The 14,999-nt window shown below is 41.8% G+C and overlaps 1 protein-coding gene across 3 annotated transcripts in view; it reads right to left on the bottom strand.

Annotated features, from left to right (window-relative positions):
• LOC146798799 (uncharacterized) overlaps positions 1–13,969 on the bottom strand; it is a 104,051-nt gene extending 90,082 nt beyond the window's left edge. Inside the window, exons 1-3 of one of the 3 annotated variants that reach the window (XM_085626102.1) lie at positions 13,728–13,969; positions 11,368–11,494; positions 2,023–2,112 (exon numbers count right to left, since the gene is read on the bottom strand). In XM_085626102.1, the coding sequence (XP_085482228.1) occupies positions 2,023–2,112; positions 11,368–11,494; positions 13,728–13,769 (259 nt within the window). In that variant the 5' untranslated portion in view covers positions 13,770–13,969. The remainder of the gene's footprint in view (positions 1–2,022; positions 2,113–11,367; positions 11,495–13,727) is intronic. The other 2 variants (XM_085626101.1, XM_085626103.1) reach the window with 2 other exon arrangements.
• Between the last annotated feature and the right edge of the window lie 1,030 nt (positions 13,970–14,999).

The following is a 14,999-nucleotide window of genomic DNA, read 5'->3' as shown; positions in this document are numbered from 1 at the left end:
TACCGATTTAGTTGTCTACTTTATATAGAGCTCCAGCTACCATTTTTGAACAAGATACCATTCCCTTTGTGTGGATCATGGGTAGATTGCTTGCAAAGTTTACACCTAGATATGCATACCAGTGTACATCTTTCAATTCCTTTCCATCTAACTTCAAAGTGTTCTTCAGTCTGAAATTTCTCGTCCTAAATGTTTTGTCTTCTGAATATTTAATTTTAAGAATTTATCTTAACAGCATTGACAGAATCGTTCAGTGATCTCTGAAAGCCAATGGAAGTTCTATCAAATATTATAGCATCATCTGCTTAGTAGACACTAAGGGCCTAATTACAATGGCGGTTCGTCGGACTGCCGGCTGCCATCGTATTGGGCAGGTGACCGTCCGACAATAAGTGGGCGATTCCACCAAGCCTAATATGATCAGCCTGGAAAGTGTTTTTTTCTACTGTGACTTGTGCTGCGGCCCAGGAAAAGGGCTGCAGCAGAAAAAGACACTTTGTGCACATACATGCACTGTGTGCCAGGCACCATGTGGTGCCTGACACAGGTGCATGGATGTGTGGAGAGGCAGTGCATGTGCCCCCAGGGCCACTTAACAGTTGCCCATGGGGGACAGGGGCCCTCTTGGGGCCTGCAAAGTCTGTTTTCGTCTGCCTTTTGATGGCGGTGGGACCGCCATGGAAAAGCAATCCGAAAGGGACATCCTAATCCCTATGACGGTGCAGGCACCGCCTTCATTGTAGGGATAGGATTCCGACCACTACCCCAATGGGCTCTTGGATCCTGTCAGAGGAAGCAGTCTTACCCCCGACCACTGCGGTCTAACCAGCTGCATCAAAATTTGCCCTGGATTTTGGGTGGACCGCCATTGACGGCCTGTCGGTGGCGATCTGCCCAACATCGTAATTAGGCCCCATGTATCTCTTAGCTCCATGCTCAGTGGAAATCTTTGCACTTTACTAAGGAGTACAGGAGCATCAGCAATAGTTTCTTCTATATCCACATGTGGGATTACTGCAACATTTACAATACCAGTGTTGTATATATGACTGTGTCCATGATGACATTTTGTTAGTCTGTAACAGATTGTGGCAGGCTGGACTGGATGAGGTGCAAAGACAGATTCAATTTTACCATATTTAGCTATTTTGACAGCCAGTTAACGTGCATTTCACAAACACAATTCGCCTTAACTTAAGAAGCCACCTTTTCACATACAAGGTGTTATAGACCACAGTATTTTGGTCCCAATGGGCAACATTAAAATATTTTAAAATATTACTTCTGTTACACCCTAAGGCATCTGGATTGAATTACAACCCAACATCATCTTCCATAATGGTCAAAAACTAGTGCTGCTCTGTGTGCATGTGAGTGTTTTTGCATGCAAATGCATGTCCATATATTTGTTTTAATGCAAAGTGTGTCAACAGAAGAGTATCTGGTAACAACTGAGTACATTTTTGTAATCAAGAATTTAAAATCCTTGTTTATCCTTGAAGATGCACTGATTTTGTCACGTCCCTTTCCAGTACCTTTTTAACCTCTCATCACTTGGTAGTAACTGCCATGTCAACTGGCAGGAATCCACGCCAGGAATCAGGGGAGTGTACCTATGCATGGGAGGAGGTAAAAGAGCTAGCCTTGCAGGTGGTGTAAAGGTGAAGGCGTGAAGTCTGCATGGGAGTGGAGTAAGAAGATGACCATTTCATGGAATGGAGTGGCTACGTGGATTGCATACAGAGGAGTATAAACAGAATTTCCACTCTGAGGGTAAACGTTGGGAGAATAAGCAACACTAATCGGAACCCCACACATGCCATTCTAAAGTTTCTGTTTGCACTCATAGTAATGACAATTTGAAACACACCTTAGTCTCTCCAAAGTTGGCCACCTTGTTAAAGTGGCAGGTCGACAATATAGGCATTTGGAAAAATATGATCCAACAATGCGTCTACTGTTTTAAGATCAAGAGAGATCAATTCTGCTCTGCTACTTTGTTTTAGAAATAGCGAATACTACCATGTATCTCCAAGTCCTGAAGGTCCTTGAAGCAGGCATCTCCCTTTTCTTTAGGACCTAATGAAAATACTGAGGTTGCAATGAGAGGACCTGTTAAGAAAGGAAAAGCAACATTAGTTAATACATGCTACTGCAAATTGATCAAATATAGCATGACCATAGAAAAGATGTTTACATGCCTTTTGTTCATGCTCCAGGCGCACCTGAAATTCCTTTACCAATAGATTATTCTGAGGAATTATAGACTTACACTGCTAGGGAAGCACAGCCACTCCTGCCTTTAATGCACCAACCGTGGACAAAGCAGGTGTAGAAACTATGGGTTTGGGATCTATGTCAGTGATACCAAATACAGTACCACTGTCTGGCATTTTGAGGTCGATGGACCCAAGAACAACAAGAATATTATCGTCCTCCTTTTATTTAGATTTGTTTCTTTTTTATTCTGTTTTCTAGAAAAGCATAAAAGTCATAATAATAGAAGGGAATTATTAACAATCAAAAGTAAGTTAAAAACATCCATATGGGTTAGTACCGACCTCAAAATGTGTCCCACTTATGTAGCAAAAGCATTCTTTTTTAACACATTTTTTCATTTGTGCGTACTTTTCTACTTTTTTGTAACCGGATAACAAACAAGCGAGGGACGTTTGCTTTCCACAGTTCTATAATCAAAGAACTAGCATTGCAACAAAGCACCATCTACATCTAGCAATAAGGGTTGTGCCAAGATGTTTTGAGCTTTCCAATAGAACTGGGATTGGATCTGATATCACGTTTTCCATCCCATTACTTATGAATGCAAATATATCACTGCAGTATGCCTGTACTTTTGTTCCTCATCGTGAACATCTTGGACACTGGTGGGATATATTCTGATTTCGCATCTGTACACATTCTGAAGTGTAATACATAACCCATTAAATGAATAGGTTCATTCTTTTAAAATCTGAACCCAGGTGTGCATTTTTTCAAAGGTCTGAGACCTCTAACCAGATCTCTTTACTCACCCGAGTATCTATCTGTTCTCATCCTTTTTTTTTATTACTATCTGAATTATTCCTTTTTGTTTATAATTGACATTACAAAGATAACTGACCTATTGACCAACACTTTGATATCTGTGTCTCTGGAAATATTTTTTTTACTAATACTGACAATATTATTGCCTCATTTTACATGCCAACACCAGTCAGTATCATTAAATCATGACTTCCAGCCTCATATCCATTTGAGACATGGCCCAACTGACTCTTAAACGGGAAACAACATTATAACGCAGTCATTACAACATACTACCCTTACAATGCAGCTGTTACAACGCAACTGCCTTAACATTGCATGCCATTACAACGCATGTCATTACAACGCATGTCACTACAACGCATGCCATTACAACGCATTATAAGGTAAGTAAAGGAGATTTTTTTAGTTTTAGGGTGGGTATGGGTTTTGGGGGTACCTGGGAATAGTAATTTTAACCTCTACACTATCCAACACTTTCCCTACTGTTGCACTCACTGGAGTGGGAATAGTAACTTTTACCCCTACGCTATCCAACACTTACCCCACTGTTAACCTAAAAGTATTATGCGTTGTAATGGTATGCGTTGTAAAGGTAGTTTTAAAAAATGTTTTGTAATGGCAGGCGTTGTAAAATCATGCGATGTGATGGTAGTTGCGATGTAAAAACCGCGTTGTAAATGCATGCGTTGCAATTGTTTGCGTTGTAACGTCATATATTCCTCTGGAACACAGGACATGTGTCTGACTTTGTGTGAGTGCAAAGATAATACTTTAAATAATTACATTGTTGGCTTCCCATAAGAAAATATTAGGACCCCTTTACGGAAAATGTAAGAAACCAGCAATTAACGCAATGTCTGTATTTTTGCACCACATGTTGTGACCTGCAAATAGTGCAACAATTTCAGTAATGCCCGATATATTTCTTTTATTCTTTGTTTTCTACAGCACACAGTAGGACGGCGGGAATCGGAGTGCTTTACAATGGTACTAGACAAGAACCCACACCAGAACACTCATACTGGATAGTATCCTGATTGGCACTGGGCTGTTACTCAAGAAATGAGGGAATCTTAAGTTTCCGAGATGAATGTTCCTATTACAGAACAGCTGACAGGCCCATGCGCATTGAGTATCTGATCGAGTATCTGGGAGGAGCGGGAGAGATTGTTGAATGTAAACCAACCAGGATGTTGTTACATTTTGCTGCCTACTCTGTACTTAGGGAGGAGGAGGAGATCCTCGTTGGTGAGAACACCCCAGCACACAAAATGTTGTTACAGGAATTATTCAAACGTGCTGAATATTGGCACAAATTCGAATACAAAAGTAATTAGTTCTTTTCTTTTTAATCCTTGAGTCTTCAAAGAGAGCCTTTCACAACAGCCGACACGTGTTTCGTCGCTTAACAAGGGCAATCGTCCCGCGACTTTATCAAGGCTATGGTCCATTCTTATGTTTTCCTCAAATTGTGGTGATATTTCTGACCCACAAGGGGTTCTGTTTCTTTACGGCATCCACACGAGTTGTGCGTCTATTATTGGGTTCCAGTAGCTTGCTCAATATCTATATCGTGACAGATGCTTCCAAGTGCATGGACGCCGGATAACGTGAAGTCCGAGTACGGAGCTAAACCCCCCTTTTGAATCGGAACACCACTAACACTGGTAGACCGAGTAAGGGTCTGGTGGGACGGCCTTCAATACAGGCAGGGGCACAGAGTTCCTCCTCAGTTCACCTAGACCATCAATATAGGGTCTCTTCGGTGCAGGTCAGTCTGGGCCAGGGACGCTACCCTGAAGACTCTTCCTCCCACTCATCTTCCCAATCTGAATCGGAGCATTCACAAGGAGAATTGCAACCGGTGAAACGCAAATCTCAGCATGTTGATGACAACACACTGGACAATCGCCCTCGTAACCTCCTCTTTGATCAGGATGACATCGTTTAGCCTCAATCAACTGACTGGGTGCCCTGCCCTGAGGTGGCAGACTATGTCCACACTCACCTGCGAAAAGAATTCAAGAAAAAGGTGCGCAATACCTTAAGTTCCGTATGCACACAACGATCACTTATGAGGAAAGTCGCAGATACTCCTGAATTAGATACCAGCATGGAGATGATAATTAACAATTTGCAAAGGACCCCAATTAAAGGGATTGACTGAGGCTGGCACGGCTGCCAGGACAAGCTGTTAGACCTCTACGGGCCTCTAACCAAAGGTTTGGAGTTAGTGGTTCAGGCCAATGACTCCAATGCCACGGTGGATCAGAGATTTTACTGGAAGGATCCCAGTGTGCTCTCTGTCTGCTTGGCAACCCAAACTGCGCCATGTCAGCTCAGCGCTGCAGATCTGTATTGATAGACCCTGAGTTGACTGAACTGGCCTCTTCGGAGGCAAGTCCTTCAGCGAACTGCCTTCTATTTGGCGACAGATTTGTCAAAGATCTGGGCAAGTAGGATGCCACCTGTTCCGCTTTGAATAAAGCTCAATCTAATATCAAAAATATGTTGCACCCTGGCCTTTTTACAAGGGCCAGGCACTTCAAGGGGCGAGGGCCAGACAGTGGTTACCCCCAGATCTTCTTCAGGGGCTATGCTTCCAGAGGCAGCGCATCCTATTTGGGATCTTCCAACTTCCACCCCTACAACATCGAGGTGGCTACTGTGGTGGTAGCACAGCAGGCGACACTGACTTTACAGTTAAATCTCAATTCTTGTTCAGAAGTTGCATTGAGGGGCAGCGTTCAGTACTTCTTACACAATCAACGGGCGATTAGTCACCATCCCTGGGAAACAGTGCAAAGCTTCAAAATAGATTTTTGCACCACTCCTTCTCAGGAATCCATTTCTCCCCTCTCCCCCTCTCCTTTTTTCTCCAGAGAGTCTCTTTATCGATATCAGGGTTCAAAACTTGCTTACCAAAACCTGCTTACCTGTGACCACCATATCTCTGGTACAGAAATGGGGTGATGATTTTGTCTGGTTCTCAACCGCAGGCACCTCAATTCTTGGGTGGTGTATCACCATTTCAAGGTGGGTGGGCATTCATCTTGTGCAAGACCTTTTACAGGAAGGAGATAGATTGGATGGTGTGATTTGATTTGAATTATGCATATCTGTTGATTCATATGTAGTACGGGTTTACCGCCCTGCCCTTCGGCCAGTCCTCGGCCCCTGGGTGCTTCACCAAGATTCTTCGTCCAATCCTACAGTTCCTCAGAAAAAAGGGGGTACGTCTGATCACATATCTAGACAATATTCTTATTGGGGCGCAAAGCAGGGAGACGGCTTTAACCAATCTTTCGTGGGTGGTGCAAGTCCTCCAAGATTTGGGTTTCATAATCAATGGGGTGAAATCTCTCCCAACTTTGAGTCTGGAGTTCCTAGGATTATTAGTTGACTCAGTTCTGGTGCAGCTCAAACTGCTCCTTGCAAAGATTGCATCAATTAAGGAGTTAAGGAAAGCCTCTACCTCGCAGACTATATCATTGAGGATTTTGGCCAGGTTGGCGGGCTTCCGTCCTCGTCGATTCAAGCCACATTTCCTGGTCCCCTTCATTATCGGGCTTTACAGCACTTCAAGATTTAACATCTACAGGAGGGTTTATCTTACTCGGAACACATAGTTTTGTCGGATGAAGCCAGGACGGAAATCGCCTGGTGGTTAGACCATATAGAAGCCTGGAATGGCAAGGCAATTTTTGCCTCAGTTCCGGAGATGGTCATAGAGTTGAATGACAACAGATGGGGTTGGGGAGACAGATGCGGGCCAGTAGAGATGGGAGGCAGATGGTTCTCACATGAACTGAATCTACATATCAATTGCCTCGAGCTGTTGCCGGGGCATCTGCAGTATGGATTTTATCCCCGCACAAGGTCAAATGTTACATCCTGCTTCGGAGGGACAATGTTTCAGCAGTTTGGTACAAAAACCAGCTGGGGGGGATGAGGTCACGTCTGTGAGTGACGATTGCCAAGGATTTCTGGCATTATTGTCTACAACATAAGCTATCAGTGATTGTGGAATACATTCTGGGTCATGCGAATGTGGTGGTGGACTAGAACTCTCGGTTTGTCTGAGATTCCAGCAATTGGAGTATTCACTCTCGCGTCTTCAGAGCCCTCAATGAATTATGTGGCCCCTGCATGGTGGACTCGTTTGACTCTCTCCTGGCGCTTACAGATTCATTAGTGTGGTGAACAGGAAATTGATACCCTGGGGTCCACTATACCAGTGATCACTAATTTCCCTCGGAACTGGCTACTCAAGGTTTAGCCTATCACACAGGGAACAATTTTAGGTCTGCTATTTCAGTGGGTAATCTTGGTTCTGATGGCAGACCTGTGGGTGAGCATCCGTTAATCTGTAAAATGTTCCAGACTATCAGGCTTGTTCGACCCCCTTAACTGAAATATTTTTTGAAGGGCTTTGCTGGCAAACGAAGATCCTTTGAGGAAACAGTTATCAGCAAAGTTGACTCTACTTTTATGCCTCATTTCTTGTAGGCAAGTATCCGATGTGAGGGCCTTGGATAAAACAAGTAGAGGTTTTACTTCTACGGGGTTTCCTTACAGATATCTAAAAGCACTAAGACAAATTTATGTTGCATGTCTTGTCTTGTCTTATCCTGATATAGAATAAAAAAATGCTAGTAAAGTGCCCAGAATTTTCAGTTCAATTATAGACACAGAGGCGAGGATTATCCCGCCCAGTGTTATGGTTTAGATTATGTAGAATATACAGAACTGTTGATGTTGTTAACGTCCAATTTTAATTTGATATTATTTTGTATGACCCACTTTTTGATTTCAGATTCTTCTTTTGAAGAGGTTGGGTGTTACGATTCTTTTTTCTTCCTGACAGGTGTGGATAATAAACCAGCAGAGAAGCTGTAGTAGCGTGCGCGGTTGGAGATCCATCTGACGGAATCTCACTTGAAAGGTTCGCCTATGGGGTGTCATGTTTGGATGCGCCCGTTGGTGTGAATTTGCTGTTGGTTCTTGGTATCCACTTGGAGAACGGTCGTTCATGCCCAGTTGAAGTTATGGTTTTCGTAAAGAAAGAGGACGGACACAGGTTTCTAGAGCTTATATATGGAGACTGTTATAAACTGATTTGTGGACGACATTGGGCTAAAGGCTTAAGGAATGCGTAGTTTAAAGCTTTCATTGATTTAATTGGCTGCTGTAATTTTATCAATAAAGAGAAGCATAATTCTCACCTCGGTGTCCTTAATAGAACAGAAAATTCTTGACGCGTTAGCTAGAAAAAATGTTATTCACCAAAATGTAAGGGGTAGCTGAAGTGACATCACACACCTTTTGATCTGAATGACACCACAGAAGTGATATCACAATGACCTTTGACTCTAAATATTCCCACAAAGCGATCTCACATGTTATGGTTTAGATTATGTAAAATATACAGAACTGTTGATGTTGCTAACATCCGATTTTAATTTGATATTATTTTGTATGACCCACCCTTTGATTTCAGATTCCTCTTTTGAAGAGGTTGGGTGTTACGATTCTTTTTTCTTCCTGACAGGTGCGGATAATAAACCAGCAGAGAAGCTGTTGGAGCGTGCGTGGTTGGAGATCCATCTGACGGAATCTCACTTGAAAGGTTCGCCTATGGGGTGTCATGTTTGGATACGCCTGTTGGTGTGAAGTTTGCTGTTGGTTCTTGGTATCCACGTTGGAGAACGGTCGTTCGTGCCCAGTTGCAGTTATGATTTTCGTAAAGAAAGAGGACGGACACAGGTTTCTAGAGCTTATATATGGAGACTGTTATAAACTGATTTGTGGAGACATTGGGCCTTTGCTCAAGGAATGCGTAGTTTAAAGCTTTCATTGTTTTAATTGGCTGCCGTAATTTTATCAAGAAAGAAAGAGAAACATAATTCTCGCCTCTGTGACCTTAATAGAACAGAAATTTCTGATGCGTTAGCTAGAAAAAATGTTATTCACCAAAATGTAAGGGGTAGCGGAAGTGACATCACACACTCTTTGATCTGAATAACACCACAAAAGTGATATCACAATGACATTTGACTCTAAATACTCCCACGAAGCGATCTCACATGATCTTGAATAAATTACAATAATTGACATTGCTGAAGTTCCATAATAACAGCATTACTAATATAACACAAATGTTTATTTTAGATACCACCTCCAATAGGGTGTAGATAAACAATGCCAGGGGAACCTTACTCCTTTCTCTTTACGTTAAAATAAAATATTATGTGGTTGCTATGTTGTCACCTCAAGAATATATAGCGCCACAAAATACAGAACTGTACCGGAAGCCTAAATTATTTTAAGGTTTTTAAAAATATATATATTTTTTATGTATTCACAATAATGGAACATAGTAACAATTTGTTTAAAAATGTGCATTTCATCATGGGTGCCCTCTTAGGCCAAAAATGAGATCCAATATTACAGTGCCAGAATTTTGCCATTAGTGCTCTCCATCTATCAGGGGTGCCTTCTATATTAAACATTACCTCTAGTATACCAGGGCCAGCATTTTGGTTGCTTCCTCCTCAATAAGCCACAATTGTGCTCCTTTATGCCAAGAATGACCTCCAATGTGCCAGTCTCAGCATTGTGGCATTGGTCCCCCATGCTAAAGAATTTGCTCCAGTATGCCATTGGCAGAATTTTCCCATGGGTGTCCAGAAATGCCAAGTATTACTTTTAGAATGGCAATGCCAGTATTTTGTCACAGGGGCCTGTCATGCTAAGAATTGTATTTAGTATACAAGCCCAAGCCTTTTGCAGTGGTTGGCTCTAAATGCCAATAATTGCCTTCTGTATGCCCCAGCCAACTGCATACTAGCAAGCATAACACCACATTCTCTCTCAAGCTCACATAAATTCACTCACTCAAACTCATTAATTCGCAATCACTTGCATTCACTCATCCTCACTCACTTCTACTCACTCTCACTCATAAATTCTCACTCACACTCTTCCACTCACGCTTACTCTCACTCATATGTTCTTTTTCACTCAGTCTTAATATCACTCACTCTGACTCACTTGTTCTCCCTCCTTTGAGTACACTCACTCACTCATTACTCTCACTCATACATTCTCTCTCACAATCACTTGAATTCACTTTGTCACTCTTTTCACTTGTTCTCACTCATTCCCACTAATAGTTACGTTCATTCATTGCCACTTGTTCCTAAGCATTCTCACTCACTCACTCACATTCATTCTCATTCACACTCTCTCACTCTCTCTAACATGCTTCACGTTCAGTCTTATTCATTCTCACTCACTCTCACTCACTTTCAATCCCACAAGCACAAGCATGCTCGTACATAGAAACAAACACTCTCATACTTACACAGGCTCCCTCTCTCACACAAACACACTCTCCCTGCCCCAATGGACACAATAAACTAATTTTATTTAACTTACCTCGGCTTTTTAGCGAATGTCCTGTTACAGCTCCTGTGCTCCATTTTCATTATTGTATCAATAATGAATAATAAACTATTATTCATTATTGATACAATAATGAAAATGGACAGAAAACAAGAAGGCAGGAGCACTGACGCCCAAAAGGGTGACTGCTCTGTGTTCTTGCCACTGATGTTATCAGGTCAGAGGCCAGGGGATAGCAAAGCAGAGAGGGGCAGACCCAGAGAGCTCCCTACTTATATTGTAAGAAATGGGTGTGTTCAATAGTTGTGCTGTTAAAACTGAGGCGTAAAGTGAACCGGCCACCAGTTCCCTACTGAGTTAGCTTGGAATCCTGCAACAGAGCACCAATGGAAGATTGCAACTGCGGTCTTGGCGCATGCATTCAAGAGTTTGGCTCACCGATTCACAGGACATTGGCCATTACAAGCTTGATGGGCTAAGATAATTCATTGGTGAATCGGAAGCAAGTGAATGGAGCCAACAACTGCAGAGATGTGCTTGTGACTGCCAACCGCCACTGCAATTTAGAGGTAGCAGCTTTTGCTACGTCACAAAGAATTATGGCAACTTTACTCAGCTTTTGCTGGGCTGCCCCATTGACATGCACCACACAAAACTATGTCTGTTAGTTCTTCATAAACTAGAGAGTTCTACTGGAAATATCATAGGTTTTCACTCTAAAATTATAAAATCTAAATGTATTAATAGAATAAAGTCTCTAAGAGAAATGTGGCCTGGTAATAGTCCTACAAGTTACCAAATTCATTTCAGAAAAATTACATACAATCAATTTCTGAGAAACGCTCATGTGTATCAGGGTGCTCTAGTCATGCATTATGTACTCTGGAACATAAACAGACAGTGTAACTTCACCCAGGGAACTGAAGGCTTGGTGTATTTGCTTCATCACACTCTTGTAAAGTTCCTTCTGCCAGTGGTGTAAAAGCTTCCACTCCTCTTCGGAGAAACAGGCGGCAACATCGCAAAATGAGGCTGGCACCTTGAACAAAAAGTAGTACACCACAGATGCATCAACATCATACATTACTCTGTCATGTACGAGGATACCTGTATAAAGGTTTATTTGGTCATTTTTATGGCCATGTCAGTGCGCGTTATGCTAAGTTTACGCTTGAGATCCAGCTCTAAAGACAAACATGCGAGCCTTCTCTCTGTCAGAAGTAACACTCTGCTCACGCTTTGGAAAGCAGTCCTCTCTTAGATCATAAACTAACCCTAACTTAAGGAAAAGTAAAAGACAGATTCTCCCATATTCTCTTTAAAAAAATACCACTCTCACAACTCCCTCCATTTAAAAAATGATCACAACTCTGTTAATTGTTTAGAATCCCAATCCTCCATATGCAAGTAGCTCATCTAGTCTAGATATTTTCTTTTTACTTTGGGACTTGTGGTTCGATTCATGCCACCATCAATTCAAGACTACAAGTTTCAGGGCACATAGAAAACAAGCATTTCCAATGCAATAGGTCTCGCAATTGCGAGATTTTGAGCTATTGGCATTGTAAATGACAATGCCTTTTATCCGTGTTTAAAAAACCTGCAATAACAAAAGGCAATGTCATTTACAATACCAAAAGGTTAAAGTTTCTAAAATGCGAGACCTATTGCATTGCAAATGCTTCTTGTCTACAAGCGCCCCATGCTGCGCTTTCAGTTAATAGAGGCCACGCCCCTTTCTTTATACAAGCCGTGCCTAAAGAAAGGTCCGTAGCCGCTATTAAAGTGAAAGTGCGGTATGGGGCACTTTTACCAAAAATGAATTTGTTTGTCAAGTTGACAAACAAATGCTTTTTTTTGGTAAAAGTACACAGTGAAAGCGTTCATGGCACGCTGAATTTTTCAGGACAGCATGTAGTGCCTGCGGTACGAGAAACCATTAAAGAAAATAGTGCTTACAAACTAAATAAGACGTACTGTGTAACAACCAAAGTAAAAGGGCCAGTCCTCATGGGAGGTTAAAAATGAAGACAAGGCGGTACTAAGGAGGGACTAACAACCCTATTAACGAATCAGAAGTCAGCATTTATGAAGGACAATGACACAAGCCAATTACAAATATGGGCGGAGAGTGAGTGGGGCTTCAAGTCCAGACTCCAATACAGCATGGCTCGCAAAGCAGCGCATGCGTTGCCCAGGCTCGACCTAAAAATAAGGACTTGTAGAGCTATTCATGCATGCACTGGGGAATTTTTAGTGCTCCTTTTGTAGAATTTCTGGAAAGGTTTCTACCCAATATGGCTCCTCTCATTTGGGTGATAAATCAAAGCATGGCAAAACCATTAAATTATAGTACCGGTCTGGCTTACTCGATGCCTTGTACACCTTGGTGGTCCATCCACCACTACATAAGACAGTTCACTGTGAACACCATGGCAAATCTTTGGCAAATCACTTAAGGTCCCTGTGCCTAAAAATGTGAAATGTAATGTATGAATTGTATTCGTGAAATCTCCACTTAATATACAGTCTTGTAGATCGTCTGCCATTCCTCCAAGTAACGGACAGTACTAGATTCGTGTCATAATATGCCAACAGATTTCCAGTGTCACATATATTTGAACTTCATATTTGACTTTTTGCTTTGTTTCCAAATCCCACTGTTGGGTGGCACTAATCAGACTGTAAGACAAACACCGGCCGTGCGACTACTTTATTTGTCCTTTCGACTTTCACCTTTCACCCCTCACATATAAAACCAAAATGAACTACAATTACATTGCTGTAATATCAAAGTGGGGTACACTTTCATACAGTGAAGTAACAAAATACTGGAGGACCACAATTTAGACATGTAACTAAAACTGCAACCAACCTAAATTCAGCCAAAAACATCCATTCGTGTATCTTAAAATTCTCTAAAATAGAACATCATTGTTTCTTTGATTTTCGTTTAAACCTTTTTTTTTTCCTAAACGAGGTTCCAGAGTGACATTGCGAGGAACATAAGTAATAGGTGTGGGTTTGAAATATTCATCACAATCTGCTAAAGAAATTAACTTAGAGAGATATGGAGAAAAAGGTGGAAATTGTTTTGTTTCCCCCTGTTATCTTGCAATGAAATGGATGAAAAGTTGGCGGCAGACAGCTAAACATGTCCTTTAAAAAATGGATTACTCCTGCTAAATTGGGCGTGCTGGACTGTGTTATTGTTCATACAAGGAGAGTCCTCTTGCTACCAATAAGGCCCATCGTTATACGTCATAACTTACCTTAGCTGAACCCTGGTGGGGACTTCCTTTTCTATTCTTCATGGTACACACTCCCTCCCCCTAGGCAAGCACACAGACCCTCTTTTAAAGTATTCCTAATAAAGAAGCTGCTGGAGGGGAGGCAACGATACCGATGAATACCCCCCACAACTACTGCACTCGAAGACACGCTCGTGCAAAAAATATAATTGGGCTGTGGTGTATCAACAGGATGTTACTGTAACCCTGTTCACTGCTCCCTTGCGCATGCTCAGTGTGGGTCATCAGATGACCGATAAGTAAAGCGCACAGAAACACTACCTCCGTGCATATGCTCAGTGTACGTTTATTACATATGACCTGCTCAGTGGAGATCCACTATATGCAGATGAGTGGGTGCAGGCGTTTGCACCGCCTCTTCACTATTTGGGACGAGAGGGCCTTTCAGCACAAGCAGTGCGCATTGTGAGAGACTAAATTGTCGATCTCCAGTTGTGTTTAGAATTAAGGGTATTTATTTCACGGAAAAATATTTTTTTTAAAAATATTTATTTTTTAATAAAACGTTTCTGTTCCCAATAGGAATCATTGAGGTTTGCAGAGCATACAAAGCAGACATAAAAGGTTTTGGGTGTCCAAAACCTTTTCATAACGTCACTTTATATTGATATTAGAAATATGACAAAGAAATGTTGCTAGGATATGAATTTACCTTAAATGGGTGAAAAGACAAGAGGCGTTTGTCAAAACAGGAACAAGTTGGTTTAATCAAACACTGCAGCCAGGAGAGCCTGGACAGAATGCTTCTGTTCAAAATCTCTCATTGTACAAAGTTTTGTCTGTCAATTTATACAGTTCATGAGTGTGAGAAGTTGGCCTGATATATGCTATCCACTAATTCTAGTGGGCACCTTGTATCATTCCAAACAACCCCTTATGGCGATTAGTTAAAGACAACCTTTATTGAAAGCTATCCTAGTGGTAGCTATGGAGAACAGCCTTCAGGCTAAGTCTCGAAGGAATGTAAAGCAGCTTGTTTTACCAGTCTATAATCTCTTGAATGATCAAATGAAAGGACAACCACACCAGGTATATATTCAAAATATATGTATTTAAGATAGAACACACCCCTCTAGTCTCTTTATGAGACTGGAGTTCGAAGTACTTAATTTACAAGTTAGCAATAAACAGTAATAGCACAAATACACGTTTGGGCCCTGGGTGCGTAATCGCTGGGACCCCAAGGAACCACCCAAGGTAGTGACACAGGGGACCCATGGGGACTGCAGGGTG

The sequence above is a fragment of the Triturus cristatus genome, chromosome 9 (genome assembly GCF_964204655.1).
Source record: "Triturus cristatus chromosome 9, aTriCri1.1, whole genome shotgun sequence".
Lineage (NCBI taxonomy): Eukaryota > Metazoa > Chordata > Amphibia > Caudata > Salamandridae > Triturus > Triturus cristatus.
The sequence above is the reverse complement of the archived record's forward strand: the minus strand, read 5'-3'. Positions and strand labels throughout refer to the sequence as shown.